The 19,839-nt window shown below is 51.0% G+C and overlaps 1 protein-coding gene across 1 annotated transcript in view; it reads right to left on the reverse strand.

Annotated features, from left to right (window-relative positions):
- Window positions 1–512: 512 nt before the first annotated feature.
- CTNNBL1 (catenin beta like 1) overlaps window positions 513–19,839 on the reverse strand; it is a 161,999-nt gene continuing 142,672 nt past the window's right edge. Inside the window, exons 14-16 of the mRNA XM_040447091.1 lie at window positions 11,150–11,287; window positions 10,830–10,902; window positions 513–711 (exon numbers count right to left, since the gene is read on the reverse strand). Coding sequence (XP_040303025.1) covers window positions 623–711; window positions 10,830–10,902; window positions 11,150–11,287 — 300 coding nt within the window. The 3' untranslated portion in view covers window positions 513–622. The remainder of the gene's footprint in view (window positions 712–10,829; window positions 10,903–11,149; window positions 11,288–19,839) is intronic.

The raw sequence follows: 19,839 nt of genomic DNA on the forward strand, positions 1-19,839 counted from the left end.
CCGGCATTTGGGCCACACCCGAGATTCCGATTCCCTCGTTTTGGGCTGGGGGGGGGGGCGGGGCGGGACGAGGACATTTGTTCAGGCTCCCCTCCCAACCGGTGGTGCTGGCGTGCGGCCGGGCTTCCAAATGCTGCTGCAGGGGCTGCGCTCCCCGAGGCTGGCCCCACTGTGCCCCGGAAGCCTCCCCACGGGCGCTTCTGCATGAGCCACGTGCCTGGCATTACCCGTCACTCTTCGTGTCAGGGTCGGCAGCCCCACAGCGGTCCCCGGTCCACGCACCTCCCCCGCCCCCAGCTTCCCAGCTTCAGGCTGGCGGCCTCACGGCGGCCACGCAGTCGCTTTATGCTGACCCGCTTTATCCCTGATCTGCTCTCCGAGCCTCAGTCCCCTCACTGGCAGAGTGAGGCCAACCACTGACCTTCCTCAGCTGTGTCCCATGACGGCTGCTGGAAAGTGCCGGGTGAACGGCACCGGCATACCGCTCTGCTACAAAAAATGCCAGTCAGGGCTACCAAAACTAGCTTTAATTCGTCCAAAAGTCACATTGAGCTGTGTAAAAACTTTCTGGGAGGGAGGCCCAGAGAGAGTCCATGCTGCCCCCCATGGGGCCGAGGGGTCTCTAGAAGTTCTCCAGCAAGCCCAGGATGCGCTTTTGCTCGTTCTCCCGGAACTCCGGGCTCCGGCCGTCCCCGATGTTCTCCGCGTACTCTGGGGAGACAAAGGCGGCGTTAGGCACGGATCCGAGGGGTGCGCTCCGTCGTGGCTGGGCCCCTCCGCACCCCTCCCTAGATCCCGGCTCCTGCCGAGGCACGTGCTGTTCTAATGCCTCTAACGGCCGCCACAGGGGCACCTTGGGCAAACTCATCGGTCTTGCGTTCGAGGTGATGAGTGAACCCAAGTCACCTTTGCCGACTCCCAGTCCTCCCCGGCCACACCCTTTACTCACTCACGTGGTCACTCAGTGCACAGGCAGCAGATGCCTGCGTGGCCAGCGTTTGTCAGAGCGTGGGCCCTGACCAGCGGCAGCACCACGGAGGAACTTGTCAGAAACGCAGATCTGGGGGCCAACCGAGACCTACTTGGTAGCCCCAGCAGAGTCCGTCTGAACAAGCCGTCCAGGTAATGATAACGCACACAAGTCTCAGAACCACGATTTGAGGCAATGGGGATAAAGTAATGATCAAAATACACGAAGATCTCTGCTCTCTAGTGGGGGAAACAGCCCACAAGTAAGCGACACAGGGTGGCTGTCAGAAGGCCTCACGGAGATTTGATCGGAGACCTGAAACAAATTCACGTGGGCACGTCTGGGAGCGAGCGGCAAAGAGGCTCCGAGCGGGGAGCTCACCCGGCCCGGTGGGGAGTGAGTGTGGCGGTCCCTGTGGCCGGAGCTCGGCAGCGGGGACAGGAAGGGGCAGGCACAGGCCACAGGGCCTTGGGGGCCGCTGCAAGGACTCCGGCCTTCCCCCCCCGTGACCAGGGCTGTGGGAGGGCTGTAAGCAAAGGAGTGACGGCTCACTCCAGCTGCTGTGTGGGAGATGCCCTGAAGGGCACAAGGGCAGAAGGGGAGATGTGATTTGATGGTGGCTGGGACCAAGAAGGTCACAGAGGGGGTGAGAAGTCTTCCAATTTTACATGCATTCTGAAGGTGATCCAGCAGGACTCACAGACAGGCTGGAGGCAGGGTGCTAGAGAGACATGTAGATACCCACATCACCAAGAGGTATGACAGAGTAGTGAAGGATGAGGGGAGCAGGTGCTGCACCGAGGGGGGGGGTCAAGGTACAGTCCCCGGACATGAGCTCAAACAGCTGGGGGTTTCAGGTAAATGGGCTGGTGGGACAAAGAACGATCTCGAGGTGCGCCTCCCACGCCTCCGGTGGGAGAAAACAGCCAGTGCCAGAGAGGGCCCACCCCTGGGAGAGGTGGGTTTCAGTCAGAGCGGGAAGGCAAGGAAAATACTTCAAGAAGGAGGAGGATACAAGGATGACAGTGAGGACAGATGTCCAGAGAACACAATCAGAGCATCAGGGCAGGTCACCACGTGACCCACTTACCCGTTACCCCAGCTCTCTATTTCGTGTTCAAAAGTATCCCCTCAAATTACACAGCCACCCTGGTTTTAGGAGGAGGGGGGCTACGAGGCAGAAACGATGTAGAACTTAGGGACTGGGGCGCGGGGCATGGATGGGCTCCCTGTAGTGACCCGGGTCCAGGAGCAGGGACACAGAATGTGGAGGAAGGGAGGACAGCACTCTTCTTGCCCGCAGACCCACGGCGGGGAGGGGGTGTGACGTGGTGGGCTGGGTTTGGACCCGTCTCTGGCGCACCATCCTAAGTGACCTTGGGGGTGTCCTCTGAAAACGTAGGGAAGGTACTTGGCAAATAACCGAAATTCGAGGCACACTCGTTCCTTCCCCGAGCCTCCTTGGCTCTAGCCAGCAATGTCACACGTGGAACCCCACGCACCCCTGCAGGCCCATCTTAAGAGGCATCTCCTCCGCGAAGCCTGCCCGGTCATCTCTTCCTCCGGCTCCTGTCCTCAGGCCAGGGTCCCCATCACGGGCCTGACTTCTGGACCACCCTGCACTTGCTCTCCTCTCCCTCTAGGTGGGGAGTTCCAGGAAGGCAGAGGCGTGTGTGTGCCTTACTTTTAGCTAAACGCCCAGCAGAGTCTGCCGTCCGTGTGGTGCGGTAAAGCGGCTCTCAGAGCAGGTGGATCAGGGTGACGGCCTGCATCCCTGCCCCGCTCCCTGCTCCCCAGACTGGGCAGTTTCAGGTAGAATAGACAACTCTGGGCAAGAAGCTTTTACATAATAAAACATCTGCTGATCCAAATCAGACAAAGACTGGGGAGAGACAAGAGAGTGTGCAACCCCTCCCCTGCTCCCCCCCACTCCCCCCCCCCCCCGTGCTGGGGAATAATTCTGCTCCTGCCACTTCTTCATTTTTCCTCCTTCCTCTTTATTACTTTGGACATGGAAAACGGGATTTGGGATTCAGACATGTGCCAGCTGTGTGTCTCCCCCTGGAAATCATCCTCTTCCGTTAGATGCATCCATCACCTCCACTAGCAAATGGTTGTGATGCCTTCTATTAAGGCCTCTTAAAGAGGGCTGGGGTGACGGGAGAGCAGGATCTGGGCTGCGGAGACAGCTACGGGGCTTTACATAAATGCTATCTCTTACTCACGTGTGAATGATCTAGTCGCTGCCCCAGGAGAGACAGAAGTGACCATTACAGCATTTAATACCCCCAGAGGCATGGTCTGGAAGCAGGAGTCTTAATGGATTGAACTAACACTTTGCTCTCCTAATGTATTCTCAGACCCAGGAGGGAGGGAAGTGGAGAAACAGTCTGACCCTTTGGGGCAGTGATTTTCCAAGTCAAGCCAGCTTCCCTGTAGGGACCTAATCTCTTTCTAGAGACCCACACGGTAAAGGAAACCAAAGTCTGTATCAGCGCCCTTGCTGATACAGGCCTTGGAAAGCACAAGCCACCGCAGCGCACAGAGCACCCCTCAGACGGCCGGCCTCCCGTCACTCTCTGTGGGGAAGGACGAAACCACCGGAGTAGCTGTTCCCTAGAAACGGGTTGTGAACAGTGCAGGTGCAGCGTGTCTCCCACACAGCATGTGCCGGGCAAGGACGTCCGGCGGCTCGCCTGATCTTTGCGGCCATCCCGCAGGGATGGAAGCCATCTCTGTTTGCAGACAAGGAAACTGAGGCGTGTTAGAGAACTGGGGCAACCGCCCCAAGTCCGGGACAGCAGGGAAGCTGAAATTCAACCCAAAACGTGTGTGAAAAAGGCACCTAAAAGAGCTGGGGGGAGCCAGTTCCCAAAGTGGCATCCTCTTACCTAAGCAACATCCCACCCTGCTGCTCCCCATCCTCTGGGGGAAACACTGCTCTGTGAGTACTCCAAAGCAGTCCAGCCCCACAGGGCTTCTGGCTACAAAGTCCTCCTAAGGGTACGTCTCTAGACGCCACGTCCTGTGGGAAAGGGCCTCACTGGCCCCAGATGTGGAGCGGGTCAGAATGTCAGAACTGCAGAGCTCTCAGAAATGTAGGACAACTCTGAAGGGCAGGTGACCAGCCAGGGTCCCACAGCAAGCCAGCCACGGAGCCAGGCCCGGAGCCAGGTCTGCCGAGGCCCTCATGTTCCTCCACTGCCACTGGCAGCCGGCACCAGCTGTGCCCTGCGCCCTCTGCCCCTTACCCCTACTCCTTCTTTGTTTCCAGAGGAGAATCCTATTTGGAGCAAATCTGGGTGGTGCCAGCTACCTCTGGTTATTATAGCTGCCGCAGCAGTTTATAAATATTGAACAGATTCCTCCCAGAGGTCTTGGGGAAGAGTTCTCTTTGCGTGTGTGCGTGCGTGCGTGTGTGTGTGTGTGTGTGTGTGTGTGTCTAAGAGGGGAAGAGTGAGTACGGGAAAAAGATGCTAGATGGAGGGGGAACTATGAGTGGCGGGAGAATGGAAGAGAAGAGGGTGAGTCGGCTGGGGAGAGTGAGAAAGAGGGTGCACACATCAACTCCATTCTCCACTTCCCCAGCATTTTCAAATGTTCTTATAATAAAGGCTTTGATGGAGCTCAAAAACAGGCAGCAGTGCTGAACGCATAAATATTAAAGCAAACTTCAGACAGCAGGTTTACTCTTCAGACATGGAATACAAGCTGTTCTGTTTATGTTAAGAGGGAGAGGGAGGGGCCTGGGCTGGCGGATGGGGATAACTGTCTTCAGGACAGGGGCCTGGGCCGTGCTCACAAGCCTGCTTCAGACCCCTGAACCCTAAGCTTTAACTGCTCATCTTTTAAAAAATGCAGGAGGAAGAGGGAAGGGGAGGGAAGAAGGATACCCAGAATATTTTCACACTGAAAACTCTGGAAGACACAGACATCACCACAGACGAGGACCTGGGAAAGGAAACTCCATGTCTAACACCTTCCTTAATGACAACGATGAACTTGGGAGGTCTGATGCCACACTTCCCTAGGAGAAGAACACTTATCTGCAGCAACGGGACATCAGGGGTTTCATTAAAATGAAACCCATTTAAAGGAGAAAGAAACATATCCTTTGCTTATCATGTGAACAGGGTCATCTGGTTGGAAAAGTGCCCCCCGCCACCAGGCCCTGAGGAGTCTGGTCTGGGTGCTGGTCCACCGGCTTTCCTGCCTGCCCCCGAGTCCAGGCTGCTGCGAGCTCCAGGTCAAAGGATCAGGCCAAGGAAGTTGGAAGGAAGGAGCCTCCATTTGCTGAGCACGTACTCTGTCCCAGGCACCTGACTGTAGTTCAACTTCAGCCTTCCCGAGGGACAATAGTCACTTCAGGTTTGTTTTTCACAGAGAGGAAACAGGCTCAAACGTATTATCTACTAACTTACCCAAAGTTACACAGACAGAATCATGCCGGTCTGTGTGTCTCAGATCTATTTATCACTGGAAGGGCTCACACACTGATGGCAACAGTAAAGGTAGCTAATGTTTATCAAGCACGTACTATGTGCCAGCCCCACGTCCGCACTACGCGTACGGTACCTCTCCTGATCCACACAGAACCTTTTGAGGCAGGTTATCTCCATCTCACAGACGAAGGACTGTGGCTTGGAGAAAGTAAGTAGCTGCCGAAGGTTAAATGCAGGCCTCTCTCCAGGATTCTCTCGTGACTCCAAACGCCCTAGTGGTCATAGTAGCCATGACCTGGTACAAGTCACACACACACCCACATGTCATCAAAAGAGAAATCCTGCCAGCTTCTGCAGTTTCAAAATCGCAGACAACGCTCAGGCTACCGAGAGCCCCAAATCAAATGGAAATACATGTTTAGGAGCTTCTAGAGGAGATTTCAAGCCATAAAGAACAAAAGCAAATCAAAGGGCCAGGAGCCAATTTCTGAAAGCATTTTGAAGTCTTGGGCTCCGTCTTTCTGCCACCAATGAAAGAGTTTTTGAGTCAGGAATCCTCTGAGCTCTCCCCGGCACAGCAGCCCAGCAGCCACGTGGTCCTCCGGCAACTTTCATCAGTGACTATGACACTGAAGAGACTTGGCCCGCAGCTTCCACGGTAACCCTTGGCACGAGTATTTATACTAAAAGGTACTTCCGGGTTACGGTTCCTAGGCCGCATCCAAGGAGATGCCTGTGCGATGATGGACACCCGCATCTGCCCACAGAGGGCCTTCACGTGCTTCCACAAGCCACCTTCTTGGCCAGTCAGCTTCATAGGGACATAAAGTACAAGGGTGGCTGCCAGGGACTGGGGGGAGGAGAGTATGGGGAGTGAGGGTGTACAGAGTTTCAGTTTTGCAAGATGGAAATTAATTCTGTGGACAGACGGTGGTGATGGTCGCAATGGTAAATCTGACCAATACTTTACCACTACCACCAAAAAAAAAAAAAAAAAAAAAAAAAAAAAAAAAGTGCCTCCTCTGTGCAGCCTCTCTGGATCTTTAGGCTCCTTTTAAGGTGCAGCAGCATTAACTGTGCCTTCGTGATTCACACTCTGTCTTAGCACGGACTTCATTCTGCTTTGTGTAGTGATTAGTTTCTTCACCTGTGATAGGACTGTGTGCCCCTGGGGAAAGGCCCTACTAAGGGTCTCATTCATCTCAGGAGCCCACCCAGTGCCCTGTGACGCCAAGCAGGTGCTCTATAAAGGCAGCCGCCCTAAATTTTCTTTTTAAAAGATGGTAAGACTGCATCAGGCAATCCACAACATTAGAGGTTTTCTTTCTGCCAAACGGAAGACCGACTGTGTATAGTTCTGAGTTTCGATCCAGTCTCCAATATCACTAGCGACTCGGGTAATGTCCCTTAACCTCCGTAAGCCTTGGTTTTCTTATCTGTAAAATGGAGATTGTAATCCTGCTTCCTAGGACAGTTGTGAGAACCAGAGAAGATACACGAAAAGCCTGGCACACAGGAGTACAGAGGACGTGCGTGGGGGCAACCACTCTACCTACTGTGGTCCTGGATTTCTGGAACAGCACAAAGAAGCCAGAAGCGCTACCTCAGCGCGTGCCCCCAGGAAGCATTAACTGAGCCCCTGCTCTGCACTGGTCACGGGCCAGGCACAAGACGAAAGGCAGGAAGACTGTCACCGCCCAGGCAGAGTACATGGTGTGGCCTGCCCTTCTTCAGCAAGGAGACCATCATCTCCTATGTGGGCACCACAGTCCTCGGGCCCGGAACCGCTGCCAGCTCCAGGCAAGGCTGGACTTTGGGAGCGCCGAGTAAGCAGTCTGCAGAAAGAGGGACTTTAATGAGCCATCAATTATTCCCAGCTCTCTTGGCACCCCCAGTAGAAAAGGAGGGAGGAAAATCATGAGAAAGGGACTGAGATACAAGGGGAAAAGTCCCCTGCTGGGCTTGCCTCATCAGCGTTTTCCTGAGACCTCAAGGGATACATCAGCTGTCATCCTGCCAGCAAAACTTAGGAAATATGTAGGCCATAAAATCAAAGAAAAAGCTTGCATCTAATTAGTATGTTAAAAAAAAAGGAAGCAACCCAAACTGAAAAACAAAATTAAAATCAAAGAGGACAGACTGATGAGCTGGTTTTCTCTATGAGGCTTTGTTTTTTTCATGCTTTTTGATGGAGTGAAGGGTGGAGGAAGAAGGGGGAGGGAGTGAAGGCCTTTGAGGGAGGGCTTGAGCAGAGCCTAGCCGCCACTCCCCGTGGTAGCCTGACCCCTTTCCGACCTCAACACTACCCTGGGTGCTCTACGGGGAGGCAGGCCACAGGGCTCAGGTCTAACACCCAACACCACAGGCCGGAGGGCTTCCCGAAGAGGGAGCGAGCCAGGGCGGGGGCACGCAGGTGGAACTGGGGTCAAGAATCCTTTACTCTTAACCTTCCATCTGGAGAGAACAGGGATGTGGTTTTCTCAAGTGGTCAGTGTCCTGTGAGAGCCTCTTTGACCTGGGCAGGGGCGCCCTAAGTATCCCCTCTATATTCCTTACACAGGCCACCGAAGTCCTGTCTTACCCCTGGGCCTCTGCTTTCTCTGCCTGGGATGTGCCTTTCCCTCTAGGACACAGTCCCAGTCCTGGGGAGGAGCCTGTCCCTCCTGTGGGATTCCACAGTAAGGCCTGGGACTCCAGTACTGCTCCTTACCACCCCGTTAGCACACGGTTCGCAACTTCAACTAGCACTTACCACGTTATAATTAGTTTCGCGTAGCTCTCCCCACCAGACTGTGAACGCCTCAAAGATGCAGCCCTTGCTTATTCTTTGCACCTCTAGTCCTGAACACAGAGCCCGGCACCCAGCAGTGCCAGCCGAGTAGCTGTTGGAGCGTGTGTTTCATTTGGCTTGAATTATGGCTGGTCACCTATGCGTCTACGTTCCCTCGAAGACTATATAAACTCCATGAGGGCAGGTGCTCTGTGACACGGCAGCAGAGTATCTAGCACTGTGCTTAGCCTTGAGGAAAGTGTCGGCAAACATTAGCCAAATGAAATGTGCCCCGGGGTAGGGCTGAATTCGATTGTATGTAAAATATTCACTGGGTTCCCATCACGTGCCCCACATTGCTCTGGGTGCTGAGGAGACACGGGTGAACGGGCCAGACAATGTCCCTACATCACAGAGCTTCCATTTTAACGTAGGAGACACACGAAGCGAGTAAACAAAGACATAAATAAAAACAATTACAGACTGTGATAAGGGCTAGGGAGGAAATAAACTGGGTGCTCTGATGGGAAGGAACAGATGGAGAGGACGGCGCGGATTCAAGATGGCGTGGGGAGGCAGCCCAATTTGCCCCCCTCCCCCCCCCCCCACAGCGGGGCTGGGCCACGGAGGGAGGACTGAGGGCTGGCCTGGGACTGTGGCGGAAGAAAGCAACAGAGGAGAGGACCAAGGGTGGCGGAAGTGAAAGTGGCATCTGTGCAGGCCGCTCAATCAGCGAAACTCCACTCGGCACCCTGTGCGTACACGAGGCATCGGGGGGCTGGACTTGGATCCCGGGGAGGCAGAGGCTGGCTCGCGAGGCTGGCCACTCCGGATAACCTCAGGTATACGTGTTAGGGTTTCACAAAGAAAAACACCCACCTACTACATGTCAGTACCCGTTAAAAACACCTTTTCTTCCTCAGAAGATCCCTGTTTTGATTACAGGGATGGAGGTGCAGGGAGGAGCCTAAGTGTAAGAGAGGAGAGCAGAGAGCAATAAAAAGTTCTAATTGAACAAGTGGGCGTTAAAAGTAAATGCCATTTAAAAGCTGGAGCTGCAAATCACCACAGCTACACCTTAGGGAGGAGGCGGCGGGACATGCTGAGCAGTAATTCATGCGAACGAGACACTGAGAAGGAGCACCCGGGATGCCACTGTGGAAGGCAGGATGCTGGGCTCGGTTCATGAACGGCTTTTCCTCTTTCTCTGGGAGAGAAAACAATAGATTCCAATACCTCAAATTCTCCACCTGCAAAGTAGACACGATGGCCCCATGGGGCGGCTGGGCTAAACATGGGGTTTCCAGCTCCCACATCTGAGTCGTCCTCGTCTCAGCCTCCAAGACCCAGCTCGATGCCACTTTCACAAGACTTCCGTAGGACTTGAGCCAGGCCTCACTTATAATAATGACGATGACAATTATCATCACCGTATTTCATAATACTCATAATAGCTGACATTTACAGAGGACTTACTGAGGGTCAGACATTTTCAATCTATCATCTTTTTTAATCTTCTCACCCATCCTATGAGGTCACAGAGCAACTGGGTATCTCACCTGAGGTAACACAGTAAGGAAGAGAGCCAGGATTCAGTTCCGGGAGCTGGATCCCAGAGACCATGGCTCCTAACTTCTCTTCACTTTATTACATGTACCATTTATCCTCACCTTTCATCTCCCACCTGTAATGGGAGTTATAGGCCACCACAGGCAACACCCTTGAGTAAATCTAGCCTAATCCCTCACCTTGGAAATGGGCAGAACGAGGGCCGGAGAGGGAAAGTAAAAATCTGCCCGCAGCTACCAGCCCATCCGGGCTCTCCCTGAACTCTGTCATTTTCAGTTCCTCGAAGCCTGATACGGGCCTCTACTGCCATGTGTGTAAGTCGGGGCTAAGTGGCCGGCGGGCGCAGCTGCACCCGAGTCCAGTTCGGGTACCCTTGTGATTGGGAACCTGCCCACCAAAGGAGGCCTGGGGAGCCACTCCAGCTGAGCGAGGTCCCAAAGATGGAAGAGCATCGGAGGCACTGACTCCCTGGGGTAGGTGAGGGAAGGAGGGACGCTCACCTGACAAGAGCACTATCTGAGAGCCGAGCGCTAGACCGGACGCGGTCACGTCGTATCTCCTGAGCCTTTGCAAAATTTCTTCTAAGTCACATTCGCACAGCTGGGGAAGGCAGAGCCAAGGCTGGAAGGCAGCTATGCTCTTTCTGCTCCCCCACAGTACCTAAGCCTCACATCCTTCTGTCTTGCCTAATTCCGGGTATTTCCTGTTACTTCCTTGTTTTCTTTCTCCCAAGAAAGCAATTTCCTTCCACGGCACACAGTTTGGAAGTGGGAGTTTTTGTTTCGTGTTTTGTCTTATTTCTTTTTAATTTTTAACAAATGTTTCTAAGCACTGCTGTCTCTGATTTGTGAAGCATCTTTTAAATCCTGGAAGTGAAGGGTCAGAGGTACAGAACGCGCAGGCTAGTCTTCGGTATCCTGACAAAGACGACCTGGACACACGGGGAACACGACGGCACACCTAAGCCTGCAGTGCCGAGAATGCTGTGCACCAAGATCCGGGGGTAACGACAGAGACTCAAGAAGTAAGCATCACCTAGTTCTCCCAGAGCCCCAGACACAAGCAGCACCCAACTCACCCTTGATGATGTGCCTGACGATCTTGATGGAGCTCCCTCGCATGTTCAGGATCTGGTGAACCCTCTGGCGAATCTATGAGGAAGGGGAAGAGAGAGGAGAGAAAGGAAAAGCACCGTTTGTCCCTGCAGACGCCGGCATACGTCGTGGAGCAAGTAAGCACCTCACGCCCACCCCTGAAGCAGAGGGCCCCCCCGCCCCGCCCCCGGGAGTACAGGGAGCCAAGGAGAGTGAATGGGCTTCTTTCTTGGAGTCTCTGCCCCGGGAGGGGGCCAGGAGGGAGGCAGGCTCAGCCAGGCCCGGGCACGGCAGGCCCTCCTACCTGGGGCACACTGGCGTTGCAGATCTCCGCCATGATGTAGCAGATGTGCTGAAGGACAAAGAGCCCCGCGTCCAAGCGCCGGAGGTAGAACTCGTCCTCCGTGTCGTTGTCTATGATCTCCCCACGCCGGACCATGTCCTGGAAATGAATGAGCATTTGGGAATAAAAGCCGGACGGTGAACAGGGATAGACGGCAGGCTTGTAACATACAAAAGAACAACGGCAACAACAGAAGACCATTCTGCCTCGGATGTGTCTCCTCCTCCTCCCCCACTATATCCTAAAGGACCCTTCTTATGTCTTCATGTTTAATGGACTGGAGACCCAGGGGGTCAGGTTAAAGCCCAGTATTTTCTGTGCAATGAGTCAAGGCCAAAATGATCTCATCCACATATTCAACCTTAAAAACAAACAAACAAACAAACAAACAAGCTGACGGGGACACAAATCTCAGCTGTGTATCTGCTTCCACTCATTCTTTCCTTTGTGGTTCCGGCCTCTGCAAATCACCCCCAGAAGATGTACAGAACTCTCTTTCCCTTCCCAGTCAGGTGAAACTCGGGAGGAGAGGCCCTTTCTCCACAACTCCGTCTTGCTACCCTGGTGACACTGATGTCACAGCCACCCTCACGTGCACGTCCCTCACGCCGCGCCAGTAGCCAAACGCTGCCGCCCCTTCCGCTCCGCTCACGAGTGGGCACTCCCCCAGGCCAAGTCCCAACGAGTGACAGGAGTCTCTTTCCTCACCCGCGGCAACCCCAGACCTAGCAGATTCGCTGTCCCCAAATCTATTCCTCTCCAGTGGATATTTTTTTTTTTCTCTTTTTTGAACAGCTTTATTGAGATACAACGCACAACCCATACAATCTGCCCATTTAAAGTGTACAATCTGCTGGCTTTTAGTATATTCAGAGCTGTGCAACCATCGCAATTGCCGCGGGACATTTTCATCACCACCGCCCCTAACCCCCCCAACTGTGGATTATTAACACCTCTGCCCACAGAGTTCCTCTCCCCACCTCAGGGCCTTTGCCGTCTTCCTTCCCTGGGATTCCTGGCTATCTCTGAAGCCAGCACTGTCTTACGCGCCCTCTACCACAAAGCCTTTCCTGATTATTCGAGGCTAGCCACTGCTCCTCTCCGAGTTCCCGAGAGCACCTCAACACGCCTCTCCCTGACACGACCTCTTCTCACACATCACGCTCACACTCATTTGCACCATCACCTCCCTCTGTTGATAACTCCCACCTGCAGCTCCCTCCGTCTCATGAGGGTGGACCATGAACTCTGGGAAAGCAGGGACTGAATTCTGTCTTCATGTCCCCGCTCAGTAAACATCCACGCGGTGAATGAAAGGGAAAAGACATCTCTGTTTTGGGCTGTCAGCTCTCAGGAGTAAGAACTGGGTGAGGGACTCATTCTGCGCGACTGGCAGACTGGTTTGAGAAGACAGGTGCTTGATACATGCTTTTGATGACAACAATCCATTTCTTAATTCCGTCAGTAGTTTTATGGCCATAGTTCCCTCTGACAACTCAGGCTCCTGTCACTGACAGAAGCCCTTGGGACCCCGCTTTCCACTCTCCCAAACTTGAAGGACTTACCACTTGGTTATCAATCTCCAACAAGATCCTTCAGAGACTATTTAGACGCAGATAATGCACTCCTTTATTTGCCCAAGGGGCCGGCCTGTAGCAACACAAGGCTACTTTTCATCTCCCTCCTAAAGGCCTCTGTCTGAGGCAAAGGAGGGCTATGCTATCTGGCAAATCACCACCACTAATTCCTAGCTTCATTTAGTAGCAAATTCCTCGGTAATCTGGTAATAGTGTTAATGTTCACGAGGTAGTCATGGAGCACTGGACTGATGTCCAAGGAGTTTAAAAATAGAAGGGTCTCTTTAGTTTCTCATTTACTCATAATCATAACTTCCTGCTCCAGAACGCCTAAGTGTTCAGCAGCTGGGGGCACAGGAAGCAAAATTACTCCTGACTTCCACTCATGCAAAAAGCATTTGCTGCTAATACTTTACATTTCTGTAATGCTGTAGAGTTTAAAGTGTTATTATATATATGGTCCTTACTACCAAATTTAAAGAGAGCAGGGAAGGGATTATTAATCCCATTGTACAAATTAGAATCCAAGGCACACAGAGGTTAAGTAGGTTGCTCATAATTACATAATTACCGGTTACTAGAATATGGACTCCCTGGGGACAGGAATCCTGTCTGAATCACCTCTGAGGTAGAAATGATTAACATAATGCCAAGCGTTCAGATCCCAGCCCAGCTAAGCGCCCAGTGGCAAGGATGCCATTCTAAGCATTAGGCAGAAGAAGAGTAAAAACGGAGGTAAAGGGGAGGCCCTGGTCTTCTTGGTCACGGACAAGTAGGCTGTCTGGGGAGGTCACAGAGGCACAGGAAATGACCAGAAAGTAAAGGCATATGTTGCACGCTCAAGTTACAAACAATTACAAGTGGCAGGTGCCTATCAGGGTTGGTTAAGATGGGAGGGAGTCTGGGGAGAAGTGACTTCTGGGTAAGGTTTCAAGGTTCACGAGAGGGACAGCAGAATGAAGGCCTAAGGATGACGGCCTTCCGGGGATCTGAGGCCTTACGCTGTTCATGCTCTCTGCTCGCCAGCCCCCTCACTCTCCTCTGCATGCATAGCACAGACTGGCCTGCCCTCCACTTTCTGGCTTCTTCATCTCTGCTTGTAATGTTGGTACTTTCCCCACCACTCAAACACTATCATAATATATTCAAAGTCTAAAACGTGATATTCCTTTCAAAAGTTTTCTTGGCATCTTTGAAAACTTTTTCCAGCTTGAAAAGTTTTCCAACTAGATACTAGCATTTTTCAGTCTGTCAAACCCCTAAGACTTGGATTTATACCTCTTTTATGGCACCTCCCGTGACCTGCCTTGAACAGTTTTTCAGATGGGTGCCTCTTTCCTGTGTAGGCGCCTTGAAAGCAAGAGGTGAGTTTTACTCTTCTTTGTATCCTAGAAAGCACCTTGCATGGCACTTTGGGCACAGAAGGCTCTTAGAAAGCATCTGTCAGGATCGAAAGAAATGCAGGTAAAAGTTCAGTGCTGTTTAATGAGCTGTGTGTGCTAAGATTCTTGTGGATAGGGAAACAGGGAAACATCAGGGAGTGGTGAGGGCCGGGACCTTGGAGGGCCAGCTGGTGGGAGGCCTGAATGCTGGCCAGAGAGGTGGGACACAGTGGGCTGCAGGCCACACTGTGCAGGAAAATGTAACGAGACTGTGCAACACCTGTATGATGGACACGCTGGCTTAGAGCCCCGAGAGGCAAGCAGAACACACGGCTGGGAAGCCAGAGTATCAGCGGCCTGTGTGAGGAGGAGATCAGATGGAGGGGAGGAGAGGAGAGAAGAGGTGACGAAACTTCTAGAGGTTTGCAAACATGGAAACTGGGAGTGGAACACATTTCATTCATCTACCTGATCAGGATTTCCTGAACACCAACTCATGGGCCAGGTATCGTATGGTGTGCTGGGGGTGGGTGGCAAAGATAAATAAAACGGTCTACATGATCAAGGAGATTACGGCTTCATGATGTTGACAAATATGAACAAATTATTAATTTTTAAAAATGCAGTAACGACTATTATCATGGACCCCTCAAATTGTACCAAGTGCCTTGGGAACCCAGGAGAAGGACACGCCACGTCTGGGGGGTCAAAAGACTTCGAAGGAGATGTCCACTTGAGGTGGATTCTGAAGGTGCCTGACACGCTGGAGAGGATATTCTAAGCAGGTTGAGTAATAGCATGGATCGAGGCCTAGAAAAGTCAACCTGGCGAGCATGAGGCAGAGCAACAGTGGAGTATCCGTATCACTAAAAGAAAGCTTAGAAAGGAGTAAGGGAGTGTGTTTTTTTGCTTATTAGATCCTAGCTATCGGCAGATGGTATTGTTTTTGATTGATTGCTATACACGAGGCATCGTGCGAGGCAGTCTGAATAAAAACCACTGCAGCCACCATCTATCCACCTAGGGCGAGCAGCGAGTGCTTACCGAGGGCTTGCTATGTGTCAGACAGAGGTCTAAGTGCTTTTAAATTCCTTTGCTTCTCACAAATGTCGGAAGGCAGGGCTCACTACCCTCATTTTAGATCAGTAAATGGACTTGGCAGAGCAGCCTCCCCAAGGCTAGTGGGGGGCAGAACCGGGATTCAGACCCAAGTAGGTGTTCTTTTCATACGACCATGTTTGTGTGGGTACAGATTTCTGAGTTGTCAGAGAGAACAAAGGAAGATGCTAGGTAAGAGTGGTAGAAAGGCTCAAGAATGGAACTCAGCAAAATGAGGTTTCTTCATTTAGGTCTGAAGAGCCCTGGTGCTTTCTCCTTTTTCATACTCTTCCCCACAATCTGATCTTCTTTTAACCGGTTAAGGCAGGTACATACTGTACCTTCCTGTTTCTCTAAATACTGTCATCCAGAAAGGACGGACCCAAGAGAGCAATGCCAAACCCCATTTTTTCGTCTTTCCTTAGAACTTCAAGACTCTGACAACGTTCAATTCAACATTCTACTTTTAGATATACGGCCAGATGATTTGAAAGTGAAAATTTCAAATGTAGATCTGAGATACGACTTTAGCTCATCTCCAAGAAAGGCATCGCCATCGCTGCGTTGAACATGCACAAAGATGAAACAGAGATTGGCTTCTAAGACGAAGTCTCTGCCCTGACAGTTTTAGAAGCATCATAGAAACCAGCCAGCAGAGAAGGTGACTGCTGTCAGGATAGCACCTTATCTAGCCTGTTACAACTCTGTGGCAGGAATATTTACTGCTGAATGGATTCAGGGAAGTTGAACACAAACGTGTACTCTGTGTTTAAAGGGAAATAAAGGGAGGAGGATGATTATGTATCATTCTGATGGAAACTAAGAAGGTGTGGCTACAGTTCTTTTAGGAACATCTTCTTAAGTTTTGGTCTGTCTTCAGAAGTAGGATCATAGATCACCTTAATTATCAACGGATTACTGAATCTCTGGCTCCTTTTCTGGGATTCCAAAACACAAGATATAAAACTGATGTGGAGATAAGGACGTAGAACTAACCTCTGAACGACTCTCAGGGTGTCTGAGACTCTAAAACGGTTGCCCGTGTGACACAGCTCGTGACCGTTTGGCTAGGATTCAGTCTCCGAAGTAATGTGAAAGTAATATAAACATTCGAGGAATGAAAAAAGCCATCATCACGAGCTTCTCTCCACCCTATTATTTCCCTCACAGAAGGTTCCGGAAGAACTGAAGGAGTCTGATTTAGAACACTCTGATGGGTATGTACTTGTGGGCACACAAGTAGCACACTTGCTTCACTGCCTGGCGGTAGGGAGGGAATGACTTATGCCCAAATGACCAGTAAGACATGCTTCAAAGCCAAGCAGATAAAGAAGAGGGTGAAGCTAGCTGGCCCCTGCAGAGATTAAACCTGCAGCTCCGAGTCCTTAGCACATGGGTGCTAAACTTAGTACATGGGTACAACAGGCCACAAATACCTCATTCTAAAAAAAGATACCCAAGCTCTCTTGCCTTCTTTCCCTTTTAAGAGACACTCTGACATTATAAGAAGCATTTAATTAGACACTGGGACTTCTCTGAATTGTGATGTATAAATTCTACAAACACGCTCCTCGGCCAAAGCAGGACAGAGCACTATACAAAAAAGATCGGATCCCACTAACACTAACTTACCAGCGTCCTTACACAAGTCATCTAACTTTTCGTGTCTCAGTATCCTTGCCTGGAAACAAGAAGCCTGCACTGGATCAGGGAGGGAAACAGGTTTTCTTCAGAGCGTCCCCTCTAGCTCACTGCAATGGCTCTCAAGTACTACATGGAAAAGGGCTGTGAGGCCAACTGGAGCTTGTGGGGCAAGAGCACTGAGATCAGTTGTCTATGTCTGTGCTGACTGCTGGACGGGGAGAGGCAGCGGGCCTTCTTCTGGCTGCCCTCATCTGGTGCTCTAGAAAGTTCCTTTTAGCTTAGATAACGTGTGGCAAATCTAGCAGTGAGCCACCTCCACAACCAGATGTGATGGATTTCTGCTTGTATCTGGGTATATATACAGACAGACTGAAGCTACTGACTAACGTGCTCCCAGACAGAAGAGCCACGGTCAGAAACGCCTCAAGCAGGAGACATGAACTGTCACCTTGACGGACACAATGGTCGGCACTGACGATCAGCTGATCCTCTCACAATAAATTAAACTTCCCTGCAACAAAGAGACAAGCCCCGGATCTGCTGTTCCATTAGATAGGCCATCCTAAAACAATCTGGACACGTAAATCGAGTGCTCTTCAAATGGCAATATGACTAATAGGGATTAAAGAGAAATCCCCCAAACCCACTAACTTCCTTCAGTAAACGTATCTTACTTTAAAAATTTTCAGGGGCACCTGGGTGGCTCAATCAGTGAAGCATCCGACTCTTGATTTTGGCCCAGGTCATTCATGGTTGGATCTATGAGTTTGAGTCCCACGTTGGGTTCCCCACCTACATTGTGGAGCCTGTTTAGGATTCTCTCTCTCTCTCTCTCTCTCTCTCTCTCTCTCTCCCTCTCCCTCTCCCTCTTTCTCTGTCCCTCCCCTGCGTGTACTGTCTCTGTCTCAAAAAAAATTTGTCAGAGTGCAAATCTATTGGTACTTTAAACTGTATCTGAAATGAGGCAGGAGAGTTAAGTTAAAATTTAAAGGAAGTCTTTCACAAATTCATTCATTCAACTCTCACCTCTGAGGAGAGAGAAGGTGACTGTCTTCTTCGTGAAGCAATGACAACTCAACATCCACATAAGCGCTTTTTACCTTTGAAAGCAGGGTATCTTCATTAACCTCACTTGCTGTTTGTGCCCTGTGTTGGGCACGCACATTTCAAATATCATTTTCAGATTTCACAGATGGAAAAATGGAGACAGATGTCAAATGACTGTCACTGAGTTTCGGTTAAAGACTCTGGTGGAAGGTGATTTCCTCATCCAAGACCTTTTTCTATTTGTCTCATCCCTCTGGTGACGGAGACGGGAGGCAACAAACGGGTAACGACAATAGCAATATTTCCAGAGGCCTCACTGTGTGCGAGGCACCGGGCTAAGCACTCCATGGATTTCTTATCTTTTCCTCAAAAGCAAGCACCCCAGGAGGCAGGAACTTTGACTATGTCCACCTTTCAGACGGGAAACAGAGGCTTAAGGAAGTGATATATCTCCTAAGGCCACAAAGCTCATGGCCGAGTAGGAGTTGGAGACAGGATAAAACCCACGGAAGTTTGGCTCCAAGCCTGTGATTACTTTCATAGCTCAAAGAAGGAAAAAGTCTTTGTTTTATAGACCTTTTCCAGTATCAGCATACGAGCAAATAGATAGGATTTTTTTTTCTTGATGCCTTATCTAGGGACTAATGCAAACCAGCAGCATTAAATATAAGGTCATCTGGTTTCCTGGGCCTGTCTTTTCCTTGTAAATTGAAGAAATTTTTTTAAAAGAGGACAGGGGCAGGGGGGCAGGAAGAATTTATAGCTGGCCGGCAAATTCCACATGCAGTTTGGGGGAGTTGGGGGGAAAAAAAAGACACTCTGAAAGGTTTTGTGTGGTTCATTCCATGAGAGAGGGCTAGAATAAAAACTTAGATGGTAATTCAGTGAATGGCGCATTAAGTAGAACAGATTGCAATTCGCAGCAGCATAAGCCTGTTTGGGGGCTGCTAAAATAAACAGATTCGTCTCCAAAGATACACAAGGAGGTGGTACGTGTGGTGTCAAGGTGTCGTTTCTGCAGGCCTGCGCGTTGTCCCTCCCCTCCCCCAGCCACATCCTCACTTTAAATGGTAATCTGTCGTCAGGAGCACTACCAAATCACCACCTTTCCGCGCGCCTCTCTCTCTCTCAGCAGGCAAGTCGCAAGCCTCCAAATGAGCATGTGGATGCCATTTCTAATCTGCCCCTGACAGGCAGCAAGCTGCCCCTCACTGATGGAAGGAGACAGTCATAAAAGAAGCTGCTACGAAGCCAATAAGAATCCCTCTTGCCTTAATAAGAGGGGACGTGACTCAGAGCCCCGACGGGTCACAGTTACTGTCTGTAGTCGTGGGCAAGAACTGCCCCACCATTTAGAAAAGTCCCATTTCTTTTTTTCTTGAAAAGCAAGGGGGAGAGTTTAAGCCATGGGAGAGACAGGTAAGTGGAGACGTGTGGTGGGGGGAGGGGGGTTGTGCACAAACAGCGGCAAATAAAACCCCCTTCTAAGAGCTTCTAAAAAAGGGCAGGCTGTTACAGGAGGAACCTAGACATTGCCAGTCATTTTTAGCCAGGGAAACCGAGGCTGGAGAATTAATAGAAGGGATTTTTTTTTTTTTTTTTTTTGAGAACACATAACTAACTGACACCAGCTCTGACAAGAATCCAAGGATCTCAGGCCAGAGCTTTGCCCACACAGGAGAAACAGACTATGTGTTAGGCCAGCCCAGCATATAAGCATAGGACTGGTTTCTACAAACAATCTCATTAATCTTCAAAGTGACCCTCTGGTGGGGCGCCTGGGTGGCGCAGTTGGTTAAGCGTCCGACTTCAGCCAGGTCACGATCTCGCGGTCCGTGAGTTCGAGCCCCGCGTCAGGCTCTGGGCTGATGGCTCAGAACCTGGAGCCTGTTTCCGATTCTGT

Source organism: Herpailurus yagouaroundi, unplaced genomic scaffold, assembly GCF_014898765.1.
Source record: "Herpailurus yagouaroundi ecotype Mexico unplaced genomic scaffold, PumYag 196, whole genome shotgun sequence".
NCBI classification, from domain to species: domain Eukaryota; kingdom Metazoa; phylum Chordata; class Mammalia; order Carnivora; family Felidae; genus Herpailurus; species Herpailurus yagouaroundi.